General features: G+C 41.2%; 2 protein-coding genes across 9 annotated transcripts in view; both read right to left on the bottom strand.

Annotated features, from left to right (window-relative positions):
- The window catches only part of SYNRG (synergin gamma), a 91,334-nt gene extending 74,547 nt beyond the window's left edge, over positions 1-16,787 (bottom strand). For 6 of the 8 annotated variants that reach the window (XM_030807985.1, XM_030807987.1, XM_030807982.1 and 3 more), the window contains exons 1-3: positions 16,582-16,787; positions 7,340-7,380; positions 3,210-3,331 (exon numbers count right to left, since the gene is read on the bottom strand). In XM_030807985.1, coding sequence (XP_030663845.1) covers positions 3,210-3,331; positions 7,340-7,380; positions 16,582-16,658 — 240 coding nt within the window. In that variant the 5' untranslated portion in view covers positions 16,659-16,787. The remainder of the gene's footprint in view (positions 1-3,209; positions 3,332-7,339; positions 7,381-16,581) is intronic. The other 2 variants (XM_030807983.1, XM_030807981.1) reach the window with 1 other exon arrangement.
- Positions 16,788-17,604: 817 nt separating this feature from the next.
- The window catches only part of DDX52 (DExD-box helicase 52), a 33,790-nt gene continuing 24,566 nt past the window's right edge, over positions 17,605-26,828 (bottom strand). The window contains exons 14-15 of the mRNA XM_003278397.4: positions 25,713-25,805; positions 17,605-21,653 (exon numbers count right to left, since the gene is read on the bottom strand). Coding sequence (XP_003278445.2) covers positions 21,596-21,653; positions 25,713-25,805 — 151 coding nt within the window. The 3' untranslated portion in view covers positions 17,605-21,595. The remainder of the gene's footprint in view (positions 21,654-25,712; positions 25,806-26,828) is intronic.

Raw genomic sequence — 26,828 nt, forward strand, 5'->3', positions numbered from 1 at the left:
TCAGCTGTGCCAATGTGCATATGCTGGTTGTGTTACTATAGTTCTACAAGTTTTACCAATAGGGGAACTGGGCAAAGGATTTCTGTTATTTCTTATGATAACACAACAGTTTGCAACAGGTTTACACATGTCCATCATGTGCTCTACACTTGCCTAGATGTTTGAAATGCTTCAGAATAATAATTTTAAAATGTATTGTACATCATGAGGAGTGTTTTCTTTTTATGTGTTTTGGGGAAGGGAGAGATTATAATAATCAGTAATACTATAATAATAATCAAGACTAAATTTCTGGCCAGCGCGATGGCTCACGCCTGTAATCCCAGCACTTTGGGAGGCCAAAGCAGGTGGATCACTTGAGGTCAAGAGTTCAAGACCAGCCTGGCCAACACAATGAAATCCTGTCTCTACTAAAAATACAAAAATTAGCCAGATGTGGTGGCATGCCCCTGTAATCCCAGCTGCTTGGGAAGCTGAAGCAGGAGAATCACTTGAACCCAGGAGGCAAAAGTTGCAGTGAGCCGAGACTGTACCACTGCACTCCACCCTGGGCAACAAAGCCAGACTCTGTCTCAAAAAAAAGACTAAATTTTTTTTTATGTTGACTTTTATCCGAATCATCACTTTTATCTCCAAAGACTTAAGAGATAACTAAAGGAACAATGGGTTTGCTTCATATATGTCCCTGGCTGGTTAGGGCTATTGAGTTTCGGAGGAGGAAAATAAAATCTGGATGTTTTTCTCCTTAAAAAATGGTGAGCAGCGGCCGGGTGTGGTGGCTCTTGCCTATAATCCCAGCACTTTGGGAGGCCGAGGCGGGCTGATCACCTGAGGTCAGGGGTTTGAAACCAGCCTGGTCAACGTGGCAAAACCCCATCTCTACTAAAAATACAAAATTAGCCGGGCGTGGTGACACACGCCTGTAATCCCAGCTACATGGGAGGGTGAGGCAGCAGAATCGCTTGAACCTGGGAGGTGGAGGTTGCAGTGAGCCGAGATCATGCCATTGCACTCCAGCCTGGGCAACAAGAGCAAAACTCCATCTCAAAAAAAAAAAAAAAAAAAAAAAAAGTGGCAAGCAGCTTCCAAACAGTATAATGCCTGTCAGCAAGATTAAAGGTTAAAGAAAAAGACTTTGGCTGCTTTGTCTTAGAATCACTAATACTCAAGCTTCTGATATTCAGGGACATTATTAAGGCACTAACAACTCTCATAGTTTACTTTTTTCTTATTGTTCTGCATATTAGAGACTCTTACTGTTTTTGGTTGTTTCAAACGCTAAAAACATTTTTCAGATAATTGTGTAAGTCATAAAATAATGTTTAGTGTAAAAATTAATCATCTAAAATTTGTATCAATTGTTATTAAGATTCAGTATTGAGCTTAGGAAGTCTTAATTTAAAATACATTGTATTCTATGGTAGATTGTTTTTAGTTATTTGCTGCCTTTATTCTTTTTTTTTGAGATGGAGTCTCACTCTGTCACCCAGGCTGGAGTGCAGTGGTGTGATCTCTGCTCACCGCAACCTCCGCCTCCCGGGTTCAAGCGATTCTCCTGCTTCAGCCTCCTGAGTAGCTGGGATTACAGGCACGCACCACCACGCCTGGCTAATTTTTGTATTTTTAGTAGAGACGAGGTTTCACCATGTTGGTCAGGCTGGTCTCGATCTCCTGACCTCATGATCTGCCCGCCTCAGCCTCCCAAAGTGCTGGAACTACAGGTGTGAGCCACTGCTCCCAGACATTTGCTGCCTTTATTCTAAGAGAACTACACATCCCTATGTGGTTTACATTCCTCCTGGTATATTCCTCCCCTATTGATGTTAAGGCCACATTACTTTGGTGAGCAGAAGTGACTAATAAATGCTACCTCCAAGTGTTAGCTTTAAAAGACATCACAGGGTTTGGCCATCTCTTTTTCCTATGCCAAGAGCCTAAGATGTCCTGGCTGAGGGTCCTAGGATAAAGAAAACATGGAGCAGAGTCAGCACTAACCCATAAGGATATGTATCACGAGTGAGGAATAAACTTTTGTAAGTCACTGAGATCTGGGGACTGTTTCTGCAGCACAGCCTAGTGAAAGCTAGCTTAACGTGAATTAAAAACCTACAAAATCTCAATGTATTCCCTTCTTTCTAGAGACGGATAAAAAATGACACTGGAAGTTTTCCTGACCCTTAAACACAAAACAGAAGCTTTATTTGCATAATCGACTTCAAAACAACAATGGTTTCAACTTAAAATTCTGGTCGTGAACTCCTAATATTACTTATTTATAAGTTATATACATGTGTTACTGTATAAAAGTATACACTGTATAACAAAACACACAGAAATAGAAAATGTTAAAGTATTAGGTGAATAAGGAAACTAACGCAGAAACAAAAAACCAAATACTGCATGTTCTCACTTAGAAGTGAGAGCTAAACACTGGGTGCACATGGACATAAAGATAGGCTCGACAGACACTGGAGACTACAAGAGGGGAGAAAGAGTGGCGGAAGGGTTGAAAAACCACTTGTTGGTACTATGCTCACTACCCGGGTGATGGGTTCCATCATACCCCAACCCTCAGCATCACACAACATATTAGTTTAACAAACCTACACACGTGCCCCCTGAATCTAAAATATAAGTTGAAAAAAGCAAAAATAAATAAAGTATTAGGTAAAAAAGAAATACAGTATATGGCCTTAAAGACAGCTGTTAATAGTACAAAAGCAAAAACCTTTTTTTCCTCTGGCCTTTGTTTTTTTTTTGAGACGGGAGTCTCACTTTGTTGCCCAGGCTGGAGTACAGTGGCATGATCTCGGCTCACTGCAACCTCCGCCTCTGGGGTTTAAGGGATTGTCTTGCCTCAGCATCCCGAGTAGCTGGGACTACAGGCACATGCCACCACGCCCAGGTAATTTTTGTAGTTTTAGTAGAGATGGGGTTTTGCCATGTTGGCCAGGCTGGTCTCAAGCTCCTGACCTCAAGTGATCTGCCTGCCTCGGCCTCCCAAAGTGCTGGGATTACAAGCATGAGCCACTGTGCCTAGCCTTTCCCTCACTCTTGGAGGGTGAACACATCTTCATTTTAGTTTGAAGGAAGCCATTTATTTATGCTTATTTCTAATTGTAACATTAAGCTCTTCGCCTGTAGCTCTTGATATATAAACGTAACAACAAACAATAACTTTGTAAGAAACCAACTAAAGAAGCAAGTACCTGCATAGCAATAGGTCCTTGGGACATCTGAGAGCTGTAATTCATTCCCATAATGCCTTGCATATTAGGCTGCATGACAGAGACCATAGGAAATCCTTGTTGCTGCATCGGCATCAGGCCTGCTGAAAATATAAAGACATTATTAAAGTCAATGTGTTTTAAAGTTTATTTTCTTAAAACCATAAGTACCTAAAGGACTTGTTACTTGGCAGGAAGCAGAGTGTAATGAAAAAGCACAGGGTCCTGAGTGAGATAGATGTGAATGTGAATTCCAACTCCATCATTTACTTAGCTGTGTGATCTTGAACAAGTTACAAAACTTCATCTGTAAAATGAAGATAATATCTCTTCTATGGAATTTGTATGCATATTAAAAAACAGTATGGCCTAATTGGGGTACTCAGCCTTCAAGATGGCCTCCAATGACCTCTGTCTCCTGGTATTCATACCCTTGTGTTGTTCCATTCCATACTGAATAGGGCTGATCAGTATAACCAATAGGATACTGTGGAAATGACAGCATGTAACTTCGAAGACTAGTTATTTTTTTTTTTCTTTTGAGACAGAGTCTCACTCTGTCACCCAGGCTGGAGTGCAGTGGCACGATCTCAGCTCACTACAACTTCCACCTCTTGGGTTCAAGGCTCCCGAGTAGCTGGGACTACAGGTGCCTGCCACCACGCCTGGCTAATTTTTGTATTTTTTAGTAGAGATGGGGTTTCGCCATCTTGGCCAGGCTGGTCTTGAACTCCTGACCTCAACACCTGCCTCAGCCTCCCAAAGTGCTGGGATTACAGGTGTGAGCCACTGTGCCTGGCCTGAAGGCTAGTTCTTAAAAGACACTATAGTTTCCTCCTGGTTCTTTTGGATCACTTGCTCTGGAGCAAGCCACTGCCAAGTCATGAAATACTCAATAAGACCTATGGAGAATCCATGTGGTAAGGTACTGAGGTCTTCTGCCAAAAGGCAGCATGAATTTGCCATCTATCTCAGTCAGCCACCTTGGCAGCATCTCCATGAAACTTTCAGATGACTGCAAGCCTGGCTGACATCTTCACTGCAATCTCGTAAGAGGTCTTGAGCCTGAACCACCCAGCAGAGCTACTCCTAGATTCCTGACCCACAGACACATTATGAAATAACAAAATGTTTACCTTTTAAAGTTCGGGATAATTTGCTACACAGCAGCAGATAACTAACAAAATAACAGTTAGGAGCATGAACTCTGGGAGCCAACTAGAAATGACACATACTACTTTGGAACCTTGGGCAATCTGCTTCTTTCTATGCCTTGGTTTCTCATTTGTAAAACTGTTTAATACTTACTATGCTCAAAGAAATGTTATTCTTCTTCCTTTTTCTTACATGAATAGGTAATATAACAGTTACCACAAAACAGCCAGCAGCACGTGCAATGGCAGAAAACTACCACAAAAGTATGATTTAGGCTAGTGTTTCCCAAACTTTTCCAAGAGCAGAGGTGAATGAATATACATCCCTTTGGGATTTTAATAAATACTAAATGCCTACCATATGCTAGGCATAGTTCTATGTGCTTGGTACACAGAAGTGAATAAAACAAAATCCCTACATAGCCTGAGCACAAATTTCATTCTAATTTTGCATTCAAACTACGTCCATGTTGGTTCTATCATAAGGAACTTTATATCAAACTGTCAATTTGAAAAATTAAAGATCTAGGAAATTATACCATGTTTATCTTACGGTTTTTGTGTACCTCCCAGGTTATTTATAACCTAGCCTAATTTCAGAAGCATGGACATCCACATTTGTGGCTAACAGTTATTGGAGGTAGGCCTTCCACTTATTCAAATATTTGAAGCCTACTCCATATTAGGCACTGTTCTAGGGACATAGCCATGAACAAAACCAGGTCTTCACTCTCATGGAACTTACACTGTAATTAGGAGAGGTAGATAACAAAAAAATAAGTACATGTCAGGTGGTGATAAGAGCTAGGGCAAAAAATAAAGCAGGGCAAGGGGGAATGGAGTGGTTGCTATTTTACATAGGGCAATCAGAAAAAGTTTTACCAACAGGGTAGTATTTCAGCAAGGACCTCAAGGAAATAAAGAATCAAGCCATGCAGATATTTGGGAAGAATATTCCAGACCAAAGAACACCAAGTACAAAGATGATGAGGTGTCAGGGAGAATTAGAATACACAGATTGAAAATAGCCACAGTAAGATGTTTTCCATCTTATTTCTTTGGACTTAAAAGTTTTATTCATTTTAATTGATTTTATTTTATTTCTGAATGGGTAACTCAGATATCTGGCATAATATTTCAAGGCACAAAAGTGTACACAGTAAAAAACAGGTCTCTTTCTCTCCTCTGTCCCCTGTTCAAGTACTCATGATCTTGTGGCCATCCTTGCTGTCGGTTTCTTACATATGTTTTCAGAAATGATCTATGCATAATTTAAAGCCTTCAAATGATCAAAAAGTCCATTCTAACAATTGTTAAAAAAAAATCTCCAAACCAATTCCAAATTCCCTAAGAAAAAATATCAGGCAACACTTTGGGATCTCTTCTTGTCCAGTTCCTTCACTCCATATGCATATTTTTACTTGAAAGTGTATAGAAATGCAAAATAACAAACATGATAATGGACACATAATTCTGTAATACCTTCCTAAAGAACAAAAGATCTCAAACCATTTGATCTCAATCTGGGACACATCTAATTACAGATAGCTTAAATAATGCATAAACGTGAACACGATGAAAAGAATACAACTGACCCTTGGAAAAACTTACCCGAAACTCAACCGCCATCACTGATTATAAATGAAGACCAAGTCAGGATGAGCCACTGACCACCTGCTACTGAGCTGCTCTTTATCTTTTATCTCTACTGCTGACCTAGGAGTCTCTGTTTCTTTAGCAAATCTATGACAAACAATCAACGCTGGCTTTTTAAGAAGAGCCAGTTTTCAGAAGCATCTTGGTGTGAGGGGAGAGAGAAGACATCAGAGTGCGAGAAATGAGCGGAAAGAAGCCAGAGAAAGGCAGATCTATTCCTTCTTCACTGTTGTGTCCCAACTGCATGGCAGCATGGGTCAAAATTATATTCCTTCACTACTATTTCCTTGAAGATAAAGCCAGAATTGATATTGGTGGGTCCTGGTCTGAGACCAAGAGAGAAGAGGTATACTTTGTAGAGAAATTTCTGGGAATAGAACTGAGACTTGGCCGGATGTGGTGGCTCATGCCTGTAATCCCAGTGCTTTGGGAGGCCAAGGCAGAAGAATCGCTTAAACCGAGGAATTTGATACCAGCCTGGGCAACATAAGGAGACCTTGTCTCTACAGAATATTTAAAAATTAGCCAGGCGTGGTGGTATGCACCTGTGGTCCCAGCTACCTGGGAAGCTGACATGGGAGGAATGCTTGAGCCTAGGAGGCTGAGGCTGCAGTAAGCTATGACTGTGTCACTTGTACTCCAGCCTGGGCGACAGAGCAAGAGACCCCATCTCAAAAATAAAAATAAAAAACCAAACAAAATCCTGAGACTTAAATACTTAAGCTGAATCAGACTATGTGATCTCTTTTAATTTCAAAATTATATGTTTATAAAACATGATTATAATAAGATACTATCATATAGAGAAAAAATAGCAGTGTGAAACAACTAAAGATGTTCATTTATTCATTCAACAAACATCTACAGATAACCTATTATGCTAAATCAACATGCTGGGTGCTACAGATAATGCTAGATGAGCATTAGACAGACTTGGCACTAACAATCTAGCAGAAGACTAGATAGAAGGAGAAAGACATCAAGTGAATTACAGCTCGTTTCATTTTTATCACTTATTCTTTAACATTCTTGTCCTAAAAGTCTCTTTCACCTCTGAGGTTAAACAATCTATGAACATAATGTTTATATAAGTTTGGGAGAAACGAGGAGTGATCCTTATTACTCCCAAAATTATATAATTTTTGAGAAATTTTAAGAGTAGCTGTCATATAGGTTTAAGAGTGTAGAAAATTTTACTCTATTTAGCAGCAACATAACTTATTTTCTATTTACTTATTTAATTCCCAGATTCAGAAACACAAGAGTAAAACATAAAAGTTCAAAACTTAAGCTCTCACATACCTTGAGGGGGTCTTATCCCACCTGCAACAGGAAACATGAAGCTGAAAACAGAATAAAAATGCATTATAATCTTCATATGTACAAAGATTTCAAATAACATATATACTTTTTTACATGGATAAAAGACTCATAGATGGGACCTGGTGTTTATTCTGCACCACAATACTGAATTGCCCAACATCAGTACACTGAGCATCCATAGGATGCATGTCAGCATGCTACTGCAGACGGAAACTTGTTGAAACAAAAGACAGAAGACCCTGAAACTAGTCCTGGCTCTGTCACCGTGTGTCCTCTCTGGATTCCAATTTCCCCATCTATAAAATGAGAGAGTTTAGATTCAATTTAGTCAACATCTATTGAGTGTCAACTACATGAAATGATGGAACCTTATAATCAAAAATACACATATGCAGGCAAATAACTATACCACAGGGTAAATGTGCTAATTGCTATAAGCGAGGTCCAAATTATTAATAGAGATGAGAAGAAAAAGATGAATTTTAATGGGCTATATCTTGAGAAGCTTTATGGAAGTAGCTCTGGAGCTGAATCTTAAAGGAAAATAGAGGCACACTATATATTTTGAGCAAAAGCTCTGAGGCAGAGATGCAGGGATGTTTGGAGAAATGAATGCAGGTTAAATGTTAACTATATGATTTAAAAGCAAGCAGATTATACAGGGCCTTTATTTTTATTTTTATTTATTTATTTTTGTGAGATGGAGTTTTGCTCTTGTTGCCCAGGCTGGAGTGCAATGGCACGATCTCGGCTCACTGCAGCCTCCGCCTCCTGTGTTCAAGCAATTCTCCTGCCTCAGCCTCCTGAGTAGCTGGGATTACAGGCGCCCACCACCACGACTGGCTAATTTTTTGTATTTTTAGTAGAGGCAGGGTTTCACCATGTTGGCCAGGCTGCTCTCGAACTCCTGACCTCAGGTGATCCACCCACCTCAGCCTCCCAAAGTGCTGGGATTACAGGCGTGAGCCACTGTGCCTGGTCAAGGGCCTTTAAAATGTTTAATTTTATTTTGAATATTATATGAAGTCGTCAGAGGTTTTATTGTTATTGTGGTAACATATACATAACATAAAATCCTATCATTTTAACCATTTTTAAGTGTATAATTCCACAGCATAATTAACGACATTCACAATATTGTCAACCATTACCACTATCCATTTCCAGAACTTTTCCATCATCCCAAACAGAAACTCTGTACCCATTAAACAATAAGTCCTCATTTTAGAGCATAAGAAAGCTCTCTTCTAAGGGTTTTTTAAGCTGACAACTTTATTTTTATTTTTTTGAGACGGAGTTTGCTCTTGTCGTCCAGGCTGGAGTGTGATGGCATGATCTCAGCTCACTGCAACCTCCGCCTGCCAGGCTCAAGTGATTCTCCTGCTTCAGCCTCCCATGTAGCTGGGACTACAGGCAAGCACTACCAAACCTGGCTAATTATTGTATTTTCAGTAGAGACAGGGTTTCACCATGATGGCCAGGCTGGTCTTGAACTCCTGGCCTCATGATCTGCCTGCCTTGGCCTCCCAAAGTGCTGGGGTTACAGGCGTGAGCTACGGCACTTGGCCTAGGCTCTTTTAAATAAAGGTTAAGCCTGGGCAACAGAGTGAGATTCCGTCTCAAATAAATAAATAAGGGTTAAAAAGTTAAGCTCTGGCTAGGTGCGGTGGCTCACGCCTGTAATCCCAGCACTTTGGGAGGCCAAGGTAGGTGGATAACCTAAGGTTGGGAGTTCCAGACCAGCCTGACCAACATGCAGAAACTCCGTCTCTACTAAAAATACAAAATTAGCTGGGCATGGTGGCACATGCCTGCAATCCCAGCTACTCAGGAGGCTGAGGCAGAAGAATCACATGAACTCGGGAGGTGGAGGTTGCAGTGAGCCAAGATCGCGCCATTGCACTCTAGCCTGGGCAACAAGAGTGAAACTCCGTTTCAAAAAAAAAAAAAAAAAAAAAAGAAGCTCTGGTTGTAGATGAAAGAGCCAAGGGCATATATCCAGTAACAAAACAACTAAGGACAAACTTGGAGAATTCTTACAGTGAAAACTGAGTAGGAAATGGTCATTGAGAACCAAGGGAGGCCAGGCGTGGTGGCTCACACTTGTAATCCCAGCACTTTGGGAGGCCGAGGCGGACGGATCACGAGGTCAGGAGATCGAGACCACGGTGAAACCCCGTTTCTACTAAAAAAAAATACAAAAAAATTAGCCGGGCATGGTGGCGGGTGCCTGTAGTCCCAGCTACTCGGAGAGGCTGAGGCAGGAGAATGGCGTGAACCCAGGAGGTGGAGCTTGCAGTGAGCCGAGATTGCGCCACTGCACTCCAGCCTGGACTACAGAGCGAGACTCCGTCTCAAAAAAAAAAAAAAAAAGAGAACCAAGGGAGTGCATATAACTGAGAGTTATAACTGAAGAAGGACCACATTTCAAGAAGGAAGTAGTTACCAGTGTCTAATGCTGTAGAATAGCGGTGAGAATGAAGATTAAAAAATAAATCACTGCTTTCAAAAATGGTGATCGTTAAGTGAGCTAGTTTCAGCAGAGAAAGGGGAAGAGACCCTAGGGAGAAAAAATTTAAGAGACAAAATACATACCTAGTGATTGATAAGGTTTTTAAGGAAATGGGATTAACACGCAAAGGAGCAAAAGGGGGCCAGATGAGGTGGTGCATGCCTGTAATCCCAGCACTTTGGGAGGCCAAGGCAGGCGGATCACTTGAGGCCAGGAGTTCAAGACCAGCCTGGTCAACACGGCGAAACCCCATCTTTACTAAAAATACAAAAATTAGCCAGGCGTGGTGGCATATGCCTGTAATCCCAGCTATCCAGCAGGCTGAGACATGAGAATTGCTTGAACCCAGGAGGCAGAGGTTGCAGTGAGCTGAGACTGCCCCACTGCACTCCAGCCTGAGCAGACAGAACGACAGAACGAGACTGTCTCAAAACAAAACAAAACAAACAAACAAAGTAGCAAAACGGATCTGCTTTGAAAAGGAGGTGGGACTTCTTTCTCTGAGCCTAGAAAGAAAAAGGGACAAATCAAGGAAGACCTCTGAGTGAGAAAGGCTCTTAATCTGGGAGTCAAGGATCTGAAAAGGAGGTTTCTAGATACTCTTTAGAGAATCTAGTGAATGGCTGGGGCTGGTGGCTCACGCCTATAATAATCCCAGCACTTTGGGAGGCCAAAGTGAGAGGACTGCTTGAGCCCATGAGTTTGAGACCAGCCTGGGCCAACATAGTGAGACCTCATCTCTCCAAAATAATAACAACAATAAAAACAACAATAAATAACATAAAAATTATAATGGTGATTCTTTTCCAGAAAGTTTTCAATTTACTGTGCCCATTTCCATCAAAAGAATCAGTATCTATGGGAGTTACAGCCTTAGATATAGCCTTAGAATGAATTTCTCAAATAATAAGAGATGAAAGAAGAAATTACTCCTTGATTCATGGACTGCAGAATGGATGTTGTTTTAGCAGACATGAGAACATTAACCTTCTTATGCACTGCCATCAGAGCTCTTGGGTGACCAGGCACATTGTCAAGAAGCAATAACATTTTCAAAAGAATCTTTTTTCTGAGAAGTAGGTCTCAACAATGGGCTTAAAATACTCAGTAAACCATGCTGTAAATAGATGTGCTGTCACCCAGGCTTTGTGGTTCAATTTATGGAGTATAGGCAGAGTATATTTAGCATACTTTTAAAAAGCCCTGATATTTTCATAGTGGTCAGTGAGTACTGGTTTAATTTAAAGTCACCTGCTGCATTAGGCCCTAACAAGACAGTCAGCCTGTCCTGTGGCGCCAGGCATTGACTTCTCCTCCCTAGCTAGGAAAGTCTTAGAACGCATCTTCATCTGCATTGAAAATCTGGCCAGGTATGGTGGCTCATGCCTGTAATCCCAGCACTTTGGGAGGCCGAGATGGGTGCCTGAGGTCAGGAGTATGTGACCAGCCTGGCCAACATAGTGAAACCCCATCTCTACTAAAAATATAAAATTAGCCGGGCGTGGTGGTGCGTGCCTGTAATCTCAGCTACTGGGGAGGCTGAGGCAGAAGAATCACTTGAACCCAGGAGGCGGAGGTTACACTGAGCTGAGATCACGCCACTGCACTCCAGCCTGGGTGAGAGTGACACTCTGTCTATAAAAAAAAAGAAAAAAGAAAAATCTATTGTTTAGCATAGCCACCTTCATCAATGATCTTAGCTCTTCTGAATAACTTGCTAAAGCTTCTACATCAGCACTTGCTGCTTCACCTTGCACTTTTTTGTTATGGAGATAGCTTCTTTGCTTAAACCTCATAAACTGACCTGTTAGCTTCCAACTTTTCTTCTGCAGCTTCCTCACCTCTCTCTCAGCCTTCAGCCTTCACAGAATTGAAGAGACTAAGGATCTTGCTTCAGATTAGGCTTTGGCTTAAGGGAATGTTAAGGGTGGTTTAATCTTCTATCTAGACCACTCACCCTTTCTCAATATCAGCAATAAAGCTGTTTAACTTTCTTAACATTTGCGTTTCCTGGAATAGGACTTTTAATTTCCTTCAAGAACTTCTCCTCTGCATTCACAACTTAGTTAACTGGTGTAAGAGGCCTTGCTTTTGACCTACCTCAGCTTTCAACACTTAATGACTAAGCTTTATCATTTCTAGCTTCGGATTTAAAGGGAGAGATGTGCGACTCTTCCTTTCACTTGAACACTTAGAGGCCATTGTAGGGTTAATCACCCTAATTTCAACACTCTTATGTCTCAGGGAATATGGAGGCCCTTGGAGAGGAAGACAGGGGAACAGCCGGTAGGTGGAGCAGTCAGACTACACAAAACATTTATCAATTACGTTTGCTGTCTTACACGAGCTGGCTTTGTGGTGCTCCAAAACAACTACACTAGTAACATCAAAGATCACTGATCACAGATCACCATAACAAATAATAATAATGAAAGAGTTTGAAATACTGTGAGAATTACCAAAACGTGACAGAGACATGAAGTGAACACAGGCTGTGGAAAAATTGTGCGGATAAACTTGCTCGATGCAGAGTTGCCACAAACCTTCAATTTATAAAAAACACTGTATCTGCTAACTGCAATGAGGTATGCCTGTATTCAGTTTTTAAAGACATTACTCATATCCTAAAATTGATAAATTTAGGAGCAATGAATACATTTAAGTAATCAAGCTGTCAAGATTTTTAAAAATCAGGCTTAAACATTTAAATTAGTCATATGGCCTAGTGGCTCAAAAGAATTGGAAACTCGTGTTATATTTTCTTTCTTCCAGCCTTGCCATAAATTAACTGTGAAGCTCTGTGCAATCTCCTTCAGCCCCTGTCTGGTTTCCCCTCTGTCAAATGGGGACGTAGAATCAAGTCTGCCAAAGTCTCGGCTAAGACAATCACATAGACATGAATACATAAACAGATGTATAAAGGTTACTTGGAAAACAAAATAAAAACAAAATTAATACTGTCAAACATGACTTTCTCTAGTAAGAATTTAGCAACTCGAACTGCTTAGTGACTTATGAAAAATTCGTATTTTTCTCTGAAATGTTTAGACAACTAGTATCAACATGCTTAAAGATTGGTTAGATAAGCAGTTAAGGCATTAATAAGACAGTAAAAGCTTGGCAAAAAACTGGGCAGGAAGGTGACCAACAATTTAATTTCAAAGGTAAAACCACTAATTCTTATATTACTGACATCTCAGTATGAAAGCAGAGCTCTGTCACTTACCTATCTCATCTGTCCCTCCTTTTCAGTTACCTTTGTTACTAACCTAGATTTGACACTAGGCTTCACTTCTTAGGCCTAGACTCCTACATAAAGACTTCCTAATGGATCTCCCCACCTCCAGACTCTGGTTTCTAATTCATCTGATGCAGCACAAGTGAGAGACATCTTTCTAAATGATGGACCATTACGCAATAATTAAATGGTCCTTTAGCAAGATGCACTCCTGAAGTTAAAACTATGGAATGATTTCTCTGAAACTGAATTTCCTTAGTTTACACTCAAGGCCCTCTCTAGTTTGGGCACAACTCTACTTTGCAGTTTCATCTCACGAAACTCTTCTCTGCCACTCAGAGCCACAGTCATCTGGCGCTGCAGGTACATTATTTCCTTAGTGTTCACTAGGCCTTCCCATCTCTATGACGATCTCTTGACCGCTTCCTCTTCCTCTAACTCTGTGGGCCAACTGAAATACCCCTTATTTGCCTTTGATATAGCTGGAATCCACAAATATTTACAGAATGTTTTTTTATGTGCAAAATGTGCTAGACGCAGTGAAAGAAGAAAAGATGAGGAAGCCCTCTAAAAGCTTGTAAAAGATCAGGAAAAAACAGACAAGTTCACAAATGACAACATCCCAGAAGAACGTGACCTCTTTGTTCTCCTTTACTTTGTACCACAGTTATTTTGTACATTCTCCAAGGATAGGGACCATGTTTTGATGTCTTTTTAATTCATTACAGCATCAAGAACAGTACCTTACCCATGTAGGCATTCAATGACTACAGACTAATCCAGATCTTTCAACTCTTTTTTTTCCTGCCTTGATTAAAAAAAAATATATCTATATATCTATATATAGATATATATATCTACTTCTCATCTCTTAGGCAAATTTTGCCCTTTATACAACTCTACCATTTATTCTAAAGTAGCTCATTCAGGACACCAATCAAAAGTAGGGTAATATTAAATTTGGAAAACGTTATTGTAGCCTCTTAGAATAGAGAGAAGTATGTAAACAATACGGTCAGTTATAGTTCATGGATTTTCTCCATTAAAGGTGTAGAGAAGTTGCCTTTTTTTTTTCTTCAAATATACTTAGGTTGCCATAATGTTAAGTTTCCTTACAAAATAATTTTAGGGAGGGTGGGTGGCAAAAAGAAAATTAAAAATAAAATAAAATAACTTCAGCCTTTACCATTACTCTCTAAAAATGCATAATATTCCTTTTTCTATTAAGGATACAGCTTCTCAGCCTCAGAAAGTTGCCAATATATGTAACATCCGTACCATACATTTTTCAAGGTAAGGATCATTTTAACCACTTCCTTCTCTCCCATATATCGTTTACAGTTTTAGAATGCAGATGTTACTACATTTACAAAGGAGGGAAATTTTAAAATCATTCTAATTTCTATCAAAATTCAACCCATATTTATTTTAAAAATTTGTGTCCATGGACCAATGATACTCAAATATTATAAACTAAAGGGAATAATGCACTTGAATTTCTGAACCTGAGGTCCTCCCCACCCAAAAACATTTTTTAAGTAAATAAAAATTTGGGTCTAGATACCAATTCTTCTAAGTTTACATTTTCCCAGAACTTGGTGCCATGATTAATCATATACTTGATCAAATTAATACCATCCAGGGACATTTTAGAAACTATAATAGGAAATAAATAGAGGATGCCGGGCGTGGTGACTCACGCCTGTAATTCTGGAACTTTGGGAGGCCAAGGTGGGCGGATCACTTGAGGCCAGGAGTTTGAGACCAGCCTGGCTAACATGGTGAAACCCCGTCTCTACTAAAAATACAGAAATTAGCTGGGCGTGGTGGCGCACGCCGGTAATCCCAGCTACTTGGGAGGCTGAGGCAGGAGAATCGCTTGAACCCGGGAGGTCGAGGTTGCAGTGAGCCAACATCGTGCCACTGCACTCTAGCCTGGGTGACAGAACGAGACTCTGTCTCAATCGATCAATCAACAAAATTAGCCGGGCATGGTGGCGCGCACCTGTAATCCCAGCTGCTCCGAGGCTGAGGCAGGAGAATCGCTTGAACCCAGGAGGCAGAGGCTGCAGTGGGTGAAGATCACGCCGCTGCACTCTGGCCTGGGCAACAGAGCAAGACTTCCTCTCGGGAAAAAAAAAAAAAAAAAAAAAAAACCAGAAAAAAACAAACAAGACAAAAGAAAAAAGAAAAAGAAAAAACAAATAGAGGGGAAATTATTACATATGTTTCTTCTCCAGCCAGAAACTGGCTTATACGAAGTATTTATTTTTTAAAAAACCCTCTAATGAAACAACGAAGAGAACAAAAGAGAAAACAAAAGGTTTAAAAATCTAAAAGATGTGCAGAGGAAATGAAAAATGGGGTTGCACACAGGTGGTTTATTGAACAGCCACTGCTCGTTTACTGACAAGCACCTGCAAGAGGTGATAACTTTAAGGACCTTACACTTTTGTAGTGTTCACGACTCCGAAATTGGAACACTACATATAAAAAAAAAAAAACACCTAACACTTCGTTTTCCAAAGATAATTTAGGATACTGAAGATGCAAAGCTACTTTTACCTCCAAATGTGTGTGCTGTTATGTGTTGGTTAGTAAAACAAAAGCAGACTAGGTCATTATAGAAGTGGAGTGAAAACTTCCCAGAATAAAATATTTCCTTAAATGATAACGAATCTGTTAACTTGTAAAATGTACATCTCCCTTACCATTCTGGGTATAAGAACCACGGCAGTTCTTGGCTGAAATGTGGCAGAGGGCACATTTGTTTAAGGGCTGAGTCTGGAAGCTTTGTTCTAATAAATACGCAACTGCTGTTTAACAGTGCACTTTCTTTGTTTTTAAATGCCTTTTTAAAAAGGAGACAGACAAGTCTTAAGAGTTAGTGTACAAGACAAGAACTCTATCTCAAGACCATTACTAATTCAGGTCTTTAGATGTTCCTGCTGTTTGTCGCGGGTTAAGGAAATAAAGAGGACAGGACACTTTAAAAGGGAAAGAGACAAATCGTCCACACACACCCCCCTTGGAAACAGTCCTCCAGCTTTGTGAACAGATTTTTAAAGCCCTCCCTCCAATACATCTAGTTAAGTCTAGAAAGCCCAGGGAAAGGGAAGACCCTGGTCGCTTCAGAGGCAGCCAGGACTAGGAGCGGAGTCGCGGTTCTTGATTTACCCCGCCCCCTCACCCCAAGAGGACCCTCATCTTCTCTCCCCTCCCACACTGGGCGCGCGCTCGCTCCCCGCTCGACCCCAGGCGGCCGGCGCCCCCAACTGATCCCGGAACACAAGCGTCCGGCACCCGGGCTCCACACGCCCCTTTCGGCCTGGGTCCCTGGGGGATGACCCTCCACCCGCAGCCCAGTTCCGAGGAAAAGGATCGGAGCTGGAGAAAACTGCCATAACTGCCAAGCGCCCCTCGCCGCCCCCGCGGAGGCCAGCGGGCTCCTGCCCGGCTCTTCACACCTACCCGCCTCCCCCGGCGGACCCCGCGCCGGCTCCCGCGGCCCCGCCGCCGCCAGAACCACCTCCTGGCCGCAGCGCCATCTTGCTCCCGACCTGCCGCTGCCTTCGCCGCCGCCACCTTATCAGCACTGTCAGCTGAAGACAGCCACTTCCGGGGCAAACACCAGGCCCCACCTCGCCGCGGACGATGGGGCGGGGCCGTGCGCCCACGTGACTCCCCCGGCCCTCGGGGAGGCGTGGCGCGCCCACGGCACGTGATCCAGCGCCGCAGGGGTGCCCCAGGTTCAATTCTAGCTCTCGGGCTGGTGGGGCGGTCGCGGGCGCCTCTCCAAGGGAGCTGATTCATTGTCTGGTAGGCCCTCTGCAGGGCGCAGCTGGCGACCCAGTGGCAAAGCGCCGTTGGTCCTCCGTTTGAAAACCATGATCGCGGTTAGTGGAAAGAGTAGGCTGAGTCCTGATTTTTAAACTATACGGTGGGTACACTGGTGTTCTTTTATTGTTACTCTTTACAGACAAAGAACAGATAGGTTCTGAAGGGCCCTTTGATAGTCTCGCAGCACTGATTAGCTCTCCCGTCTTTCTCTGGAACTCGGTAGCTTCATGTTGGCACCTATCACAGACGCTGAAGGCATTTAAATTTTATTTTAAATCAACCAAGAGCACAAAAACCCAACCCATATTTCAAAAAAACTCCAAGGTGTACTACTCTTGTTTGGTTCTGCCATCCTGCCACCTTACAGTCCCTTTGTTTTTCCTATTCTTGCAGGCAAGTGCAAAACAGTGGTTTTTGGAAGGCAGTTCAAAATTACTCTGCAGCTATTTCGGCTATTTTTTACTGATTTTTTTTTTTTTTGAGACAGGGTCTTGCTCTGTTGTCCAGGCTGGAGTGCAGTGGCATGATCATGGTTCACAGCAGCCTCAACCTCCCGGGCTCAAGCGATCCTCTCGCCTCAGCCTCCTGAGTAGCTGGGACCACAGGCATGCACCACCACACCAGGCCAATTTTTTTTTTTTTTTTTTTTTTTGTAGATAGGATCCATGTTGCCCAGGCTGGTTTCAAATTGCTGGGCTCAAGCTATGCTCCCACCTCGGCCTCCAAGTAAGTGCCAGGGTGTGAGCCACATGCCTGGACTGTGATTTTTTTTTTCTTTTAATCAAACTACTGTCTGGAAGTAAAACATGAAAGTTGAGTAATTTTCTCAAGCACGTAGTTTGCTTGCTAACAAGTAATGGATCAATTAGCTTTATGTTTTCACTCGTCTCAGGGTTTTTACTGGGTAATAATTTGTAGTAAGTTATTAGGCACAAACCACTGGTCAGGAACTGTACAGGCATTTTTAAAAATCCTCAGTATCCTTAGGAGTTACAATTGGCATCTTACAGATGAGAAAATCAAGGTTAGAAACAGTTACTGTTATTTGTCCAGATCATACAGCTACAAGCAATAGGATCAGGATTCAAATCCAGGCCAGTTTGACTCCAAAGTCCTTGCTGATTTCACCAGTGCCAGCTATTCAATTTTTATGTTTTTTGTTTCTTTTGCTGTAACTGTCTATTCACTAATTTCACTCCTTCCCTTCCTTGGGTGAAGCTGAAATTTATGTAGCACATAGTTCAGCTGCTTTGAAGGAGCTAAATTTAGTATTAATACACTGACAAACTAGGTTGATACAGGTTACTGCAGATACTTTAAACAAACACAATAAAGTCAAGGATTATAGATGTGACCTCAGTTTGTCCTGGAATCCCTTTTGTTCCTCTTCTTTGCCTATTGGTTTTTACATTTGCAGGATTCAACTCAGGTTGTCGGCCTTCCATGACATCCCCAATCTGGGTTAGATGCCCTCCCGTGATGCTTTAGCATCACATGGCCTTACATCTAACAGAGCACTTGCCACATTAGTCATGTGCTACATGATGATGTTTTGGTCAGCCACAGACAGCAGATACAATGGTGGGATGAGAGGTGGGGGTGGTAGACAGTGAGACAGATGATCCTGACCTTTTGTAGGCCTAGCATAATGTGTGTTTGTGCCATGGTTTTTAACAAAAAAGTTTTAAAAGTAAATAGTAAAACAAAACAAACAAAAAACTTAATAGAAAAAAAGCTTCTAGAGTAAGGATATAAACAAAGAATTTTTCTACAGCTGTACATTTGCATTTTAGGCTAAGTGTTATTACAAGAGTCAAAAAGTTTATAAAGGCCGGATATAGTGGCTCACCCAAGGTCAGGAGTTTGAGACCAGCCTGGCCAACATGGTGAAACCCTGTCACTACTAAAAATACAAAAATTAGCTGGGTGTGGTGGTGCACGCCTGTAGTCCCAGCAACTCGGGAGGCTGAGGCAGGAGAATCACTTGACCCCAGGAGTCAGAGGTTGCAGTGAGCCAAGATCATGCCACTGCACTCCAGCCTGGGCGACAGAGCAAGACTCCATCTCCAAAAAAAAAAAAAACAAAAAAATTCTAAAAAACCCAACCTGGACAACAAGCAAGACCTCGTCTCTACAAAATTTAAAAATTAGCTGAGTGTTGGTGGCCCGCACCTATAGTACCAGCTACTCGGGAGGCTGAGGTTTGAGGATCACTTGAGCCTAAGAGGTCAAGGCTGCAGTGGGCCATTATTGTGCCACTAAACTCCAAATTAGGTGACAGACCCTGTTTCTCAAAAAAAAAAAAGAAAAAAAAATCTTATACAGTAAAAAAGTTACAGTAAGCTAAGTTTAATTTATTGAAGAAAACAATATATATCTAATATATATAACACATAATATATATAATGTGTGTGTGTGTGCGTGTATATAAATATATTTTCAAGACAGTCTTGCCCTGTCACCCAGGCTGGAGTGCAGTAGCGCGATCTCGGCTTACTGCAACCTCCGCCTCACAGGTTCAAGCTATTCTCCTGTCTCAGACTCCTGACTAGCTGGGACTATGCCACCACACCCGGCTAACTTTTTTTGGTATTTTTTTAGTAGAGATGGGGTTTTGCCATGTTGCCCGGGCTCGTCTCTAAAATCCTGAGCTCAGACAACCTGCCCGCCTAGGGCTCCCAAAGTGTTAGGATTACAGGCATGAGCCACCGTGCCTGGCCAAGAAAAATATTTTCAATAAATTTCGTATAGGTTAAGTGTTGCAGTGTTTATACAAGTCTACATGTTCCAACTGTCTATAGCGTTCAGGACTGTAACATGCTATACGGGCTTGTAGCCTAGGAGCAACAGACTGTGCCATATAGCCTAGGTGTACTGGTAGGCTATACCATCTAGGTTTGTGGAAGTATACAACATGATGTTTGCACAATGACAAAATCACCCAACGATGCGTTTCTCAGAACATATCTCTGTCATTAAGTGATGCGTGACTCTATTTGCTCCTTTATCTCTAACATTACATTGTAAGGGTAAGGACTGTGTTATCAAGCTTGTATTCCTAACAACATCTATGTTTGTTAAAGAAATATTTATTGTGAGTTTACTATGTGTCAGGTACAGTGCTAGGTACTTACAATTTGAGACATAATTTCATAGATGAGAACACTGAAACTCTGAGAAATTAAGAACTTACTCAAAGTCACACAGCTGGCAAATGGGTTGCATCAGTATACCTACCTCCAGAATACATATTGGGTAAAGGATCTGTTTGCATGAACAAACAAAAAAATCATATTCTTGTAAGTATTTTTACACCCTGTACCAGTAGGTCTTTCTTTAAATAAATTCTGAAGATGAACAATTTTTGTCCCATCTAAAATATTCAAAGCAAAGTCCACCTGTTCTGACTCTAGAACAAAAAGCTACGAATAGAGGAAATAAATAAGTTGAATTCAAATGCTGCTGAGAAAAGGTAATGTATATTATAGTTCTGTGGTAGTACTGGTAACATTCAAGTCATTCTTAGGCACCAGTCTTACGTATATGAAGTCAATTTTTCATTCCATTGTACAAAACTCGTATTTGAGAAAAATCTAATAGCTAATAGTCTCCAACACCATATGATCATAATCCTTTAGCTTAGGTAGAGATCTACTTACTAAATGAGGCACCATCAACCTAAGGAAAGATAAGCTGTGAAGAGAATGAAGACAGAGGTATATCAAGTAACAAGAACATTCTTCCTTATCAGGATAAAATGTTTATCAGTATTCAAATAAAATATCTTAAATGGAAAGAGACAGGAAAGAACATGGTTAAATGACAGAAAATGAAGAAAGGGAGAAGCTGATCATGATCTTGTACAACATTATGACAGTGCTAAGGTATTAAGTATCCAATACAAGGATACTTAATAGACCAAAGAATTTAAAATCCCAGGGAACTGGAACAACCAGCCACAGAAGAGGCCTCTCTTTGTTGCGGTTCACAACACAAAAGGCCATCAACAAATTAGGAAATATTAAAATTAAGAGAGCAGCAGGTTTCTTCTTGGTAGACAGCCCATGTTACCATCCACAAAGTGAGCAGTGGAAGGGGTATTTAATGTCAAGGCTTTATTTCGAATTTCTGTTCCAGATGCCTCTCCACAGCATTCATCACACCTTCCTTCACACTTGAAGGGAAAAGTCCTTAAGAGTTCACCACATTTTGGTGTTATTTTTAGCATAAACATTTGTTCTTCTATAAGAAGTATCCCTCTGGATTCAAACCACAGAAATGTTAATGAATGTTATTTCCATTGTATAATCATTTAAAAGTCACCTACAGAGTTGGCTGCAGGAGCTTGTGCCTGTAATCTCAGCTACTCAGGAGGCTGAGGCAGGAGGATTGTGTGAGGTCAGGAGTTCAAGACCAGCCTGGGCAACATGGCGAGACCCTCATCTCTACAGGAAAAAAAAAAAGGCACCTACAAATTGAAATTGACTTGATAGTTTAGGATCATTTATCACCAATCCCATGTACTTGTAGTTGATTTCAAATGTTTGGTACAGGTGACTGTAAGACTTCAAGTATTCCATGAAAACAACATTCATGCTGGGATCATAAAATTACATTTCTGGGACAGTATTTTTAAAGTCTGTTTTTAACTTTTATCTTCAAGAGCTACTTTCTTCCTGTTGTTCTGACCAGTGACCTTTTTCCTGTAAAGAGCAAAGTAAGGAAAATTGAATAAAAAATTCTACATATATTTACTTTCCATAACCCTACCACCAGTTTAATAAACATTTACTGAAACCTACTGTGTATCAAATAATGAGGTACTAGGAACACAAAGATGCATTAGACATGGTCTCTGCCCTTTAGAAAATCACAATCACCTAAGTGAGGCAGAACCATCACAGTAAACTACATTACTACATGGTATGACAGTTAGATTCAGATCCTGACCTAATGAGTTCACATTGATTCAGTGCTTACTACATGCTAGAAACGGTTATTAAGTGCTTTACATGTATTAACTCGGGTAATTTTCCTAACAACTTATGAGGAGTATTCTATTATTATCCTCCGTTTACAGACGAGGAAAATGAGGCATAGAGTGGTTGAGGCACTTGCTAGTCATCACTCACTGGCAATCCATGTTAGACACGAATCCTATCAGTCTGATCCTATAGCCTAGTGAAGGTTGAATGTCATTAAGTGGTAACAGATAAAGGAAAAAAGTTTTGAGAAAATAATCAATGTTTGCACACTATTATTACAGTAATACAAAGTTCTTTGGTGTATATTAACTCATATAATCCCAAATCCCAACTCTACACAGGGAAGCAGATATTAGAACCAGTTCTTCTGGCTCCAAATCCAGTTCCTCCCCCACTCACTGCATGGGGCTGAGTTTGTGGTGCCTGAAGTAAGGTCCACTAGGCAACAAGGATTCAGGTTTGTAGCTCAATGGGGAAGTTGGGGCTGAAGATAAGACCTTAAGAGCTATCAGCATAGAAGTATGAGCTGAGCCTATAGGCATGGGTGGGATCATTAAGGAAACATCTATAGCGTAGAGGTAAGCCAGAGTTGGATCATGATGGGTCTTGCTTGTACGCTATGTTTAGTAGTATGGCCTTTACATATGAAAAAAATGGAGACACAACCAAAGCACCTTAAGCAGGGGGCTGATATGACAAGATTTATATCAAGTGTCTTCGAAGTCTTAGTACAAATTAAGTTTTAATAACCTCAGAAGAAGGTAGGTGCAGTGGCTTATGCCTGTAATCCCACCATGTTGGGAGGCAGAGGCAGGCAGATCGCTTGAGTCCAGGAGTTTGAGACCAGCCTGGGCAACATGGCGAAACCCCATCTCTACTAAAAATAAAAAATATTAGCCAGGCACAGTGGCATAAGCCTGTAGTCCCAGCTTCTCAGGGGGCTGAGGTGGGAGGACTGCTTGAGCCCAGGAGGTCGAGGCTGCAGCGAGCCCTGATTGTGCCACTGCACTCCAGTCTGGGTGACAGACTGAGACCCTGTCTCAAAAAACCCCAGAAGTAGAAATGCTATAAACTTATAAAAATCAGCATTTAGACTGGGCGCGGTGGGTCATGCCTGTAACCCCAGCACTTTGGGAGGCCGAGGCGGGCAGATCACAAGGTCAGGAGATCAAGACCACCCTGGCCAACGTGGTGAAACCCCATCTCTACTAAAAATGCAAAAATTAGCTGGGCATGGTGGTGCGTGCCTGTAATCCCAGCTACTCAGGAGGCTGAGGCAGGAGAATCACTTGAACCCGGGAGGTGGAGGTTGCAGTGAGCCGAGATTGCGCCACTGCACTCCCGCCTAACGACAGAGATTCCATCTCAAAACAAAAACAAATCAGCATTTAAAGTGTAATTATTTAAAATACTGATGTATCTTATTAAAATTCAACATAGCCACCATCTTATGTTCTGGTTGATTTTTGACCTTTGTAAAAACTTTCATCAGTTGCTGCTCAGTGCCTGAAAGGACTGCATTTGTTATCTTGGCTTTAAGACCATCCGAAGAGTAACGCATGCACAACAGTTCTGATGTGACCCACTCCTCTACCACCAACAAATCTATTAAGACAGATTAGGTGACCAAAGTGGCCAAGCATAACAAGGTTCGCTACCAATCCACTGGTCTAAGTGTCACCCAGAAACTGTTGTGACAGAAAATTAAAATTTAAAAATGTTGGCCAGGGGCAGTGGTTCACACTTGTAATCCCAGCACTTTGGTAGGCTGAGGCTGAGGTGGGAGATCACATGAGGCCAGGAGTTCAAGAGATCTAGACCATCCTGGCCAACATGGTGAAACCCCATCTCCAGTAAAAATACAAAAAAATTAGCCAGGCATGGTGGCGGGTGCCTGTAATCCCAGCTACCCAGGAGGCTGAGGCATGAGAATCACTTGAATCTGGGAGGTGGAGGTTGCAGTGAGCCGAGATTGCACTGCACTCCAGCTTGGGCGACAGGGTGCCAGAGCAAGACTCCATCTCAAAAAAAAAAAAAAAAAAAAAGTAAATGTGATTGTGAAGCATTCCCAAAACTGAGTAAGTACAAATGGAATTAAAAGGACTGATCATTCAAATATACTTTTTTCAGTTTGTAGCACTTACCCTTCCCAAGTTATTAAAACTTAAAAGTATGATAAAATTTTGGGACACTATATATACATTGTATATTTGAACTGACTTTTATTCCTCATAGTCAATACCAACATGTGAAAACTCTTGTTCACTTATTTACAAAGCACACTCTAATTTTCATGCCTCTGTTCTTCTTGTTCCCTTCTCCATGCCTAAATTTTATCTATCCTTAAAGATAGTTCTACTTTGTTGAAACTTCTGTAACCACACCAATTCACAATCTTCTTTCTCTTAACTCCTATTTTATTTAAAAACCAGTCTCTAATTTTCTGTCATGTACACCAATCTTCTTTCCCTAACTTCAGGAGAGGAGTCGCATTTTATATTCAATTGTATACCCTACCACCACCAGGTACCTTGCAGAACAACTTGGTAAATGCCTACTGGTTGATGGAAAGTTTCTTTCTAATGACTTCCATAGAACAGATGTGAGGTAACTGGAAATAAGCATTAGCATATTTCACAATGGTAATATCCTAGGCCACTGATAGCACTCTCAGGGGAAAAAAAAACCAATAAATTACAGACTTGAACAATTCTATTAAGAGTATATAATAACCTGGTTCTGGTAGAATGTGAAGAGTGCCGTTTTCCTTAAATAGTGCAAAGAGTATAACTGTTCAAAATATCTTGGCCTATCCTTTTCAAAATATAAAGCTTCCTAGTATTACTGGGCAAAATAAGGTAGCCTATATGTATGCTAAAAAACTATAATATCCTCATAAAACTCAGCTAAGCTAGCACAAATTTACCTAAGTAATACTTTTTACAGGTGTTACAATGTGCATCTGCATAAGCCTGAGATCATATTGAAATCCTGCCCAGAATATGCAGCTTCAAAGAAGACTAGATCCATGTAAGTCAATGGTCCTAACTATTGGCCTTAGTAGCATGTCCTAATGTGGGCTGGGTAGAGAAGGTGGGCAGTATAATTCTAATTTATAGAGAACTGAAATAATATTTTCCAGGATGGAAAAAAAACAGATCATCAACATATTGATACAGAAAAATTCCAATATTAAAACAAATTCCTGGCCGGGCATGGTGGCTCACGCCTGTAATCACAGCACTTCAGAAGGCTGAGGCAGGTGGATCACCTGAGGTCAGCCTGGCCAACATGGTGAAACTCCGTGTCTAATAAAAATACAAAAAAAAAAAAAAAAAATAGCTGGGTGCGGTGGCAGGAGCCTGTAATCCCAGCTATTTGGGATGATGAGGCAGTAGAATGGCTTGAACCCGGGAGGCAGAGGTTGCAGTGAGCCGAGATCACGCCATTGCACTCCAGCCTGGGCGACAGTGCGAGACTCCATCTCAAACAAACAAACAAGGGCGGGCACGATCCAGCACTTAGGGGCGGCGACAGTAGATCGAGACCATAACCCTCTACTAAAAACAAAATACCCAACATCAACTACAAATCAACCAACCAAACTTCCACCAATTACAGGCCAACCAAACAAACCTAAAAAATATATTATTTTTGTCACGTTTTATAACAGACTGTGGTATCAATTCTACTTTTAAAAATTTACCTAAGGAAAAATAATGCCTACTATAACTTTATGATGGTGTCAAACAGCCATTTTTCTTACCACATACTTACCGTTTATCCTTAGCTTTTTCTAAGAAACATTTTGGAGTTGTACTAATGCTCTCCCTTTCCAATGGTTTCTTAATCATCTTTTTCTTTTGTTTGCTGAAAGTTACAAAGTAAAAGAGGAAACAAATTAAGTGCAACTTCAATTAGACGAGTTAAAGCTAAAATTAGTTTTGATCCTTGATCACAAAATTCATTTTTTTTTACTTTGAGACGGAGTTTTTCTCTTGTTTCCCAGGCTGGAGTGCAATGGCGCAATCTCGGATCACAGCAACCTCTGCCTCCTGGGTTCAGGCGATTCTCCTGCCTTAGCTTCCCGAGTAGCTGTGATTACAGACATGCACCACCATGCCCAGCTAAATTTTTTTTGTATTTCAAGTAGAGATGGGGTTTCTCCATGTTGGTCAGGCTGGTCTCAAACTCCCGACCTCAGGTCATCCGCCCGCCTCGGCCTCCCAAAGTGCCGGGATTACAGGCGTGAGCTACCATGCTCGGCCACAAAATTCATTTTTTAAAACCATTTACTGGCTTAAGGTGGGGCTGTAACTAATAAACGAGATCATCTAATAGCATTTAGAGAGCTAACTCAAAGGGATGATAAATTCAATCAACCTTTTAAAAAGCTACTGACTGTGATTAAAATATGTCCTGTGCCAACCTTATATCCTATGTCAACAAGCATCAGAGTTTGATTTTGATCAATTAAGTTTTTTACCAGCTTTATGAACTAAGATAATTCTCAGCATATTTTACTTATACTGAATACTTTTAAAAGAATCAGAATACTTAAAATTTCAAGGATCAGCCTAGGTGCAGTAGCTCATGCCTATAATCCCAGCACTTTGGGAGGCCGAGGCGGGCAGATCACTTGAGGTCAGGAGTTTGAGACCAGCCTGGCCAACATGGTGAAACCCCATCTCTACTAAAAATACAAAGATTAGCTGGGCGTGGTGGCGCACACCTGTAATTCCAGCCACTTGAGAGGCTGAGGCAGGAGAACTGCTTAAACCTGGGAGGCAGAGGTTGCAATGAGCTGAGACTTCATCTCAAGGAAAAAAATAAAAAAAATAAATAAAGGATAAAAAACTGGCAAGGAAATAACATGTAATATTCACAAGCAGT

Source organism: Nomascus leucogenys, unplaced genomic scaffold (assembly GCF_006542625.1).
Source record: "Nomascus leucogenys isolate Asia unplaced genomic scaffold, Asia_NLE_v1 Super-Scaffold_258, whole genome shotgun sequence".
Lineage (NCBI taxonomy): Eukaryota > Metazoa > Chordata > Mammalia > Primates > Hylobatidae > Nomascus > Nomascus leucogenys.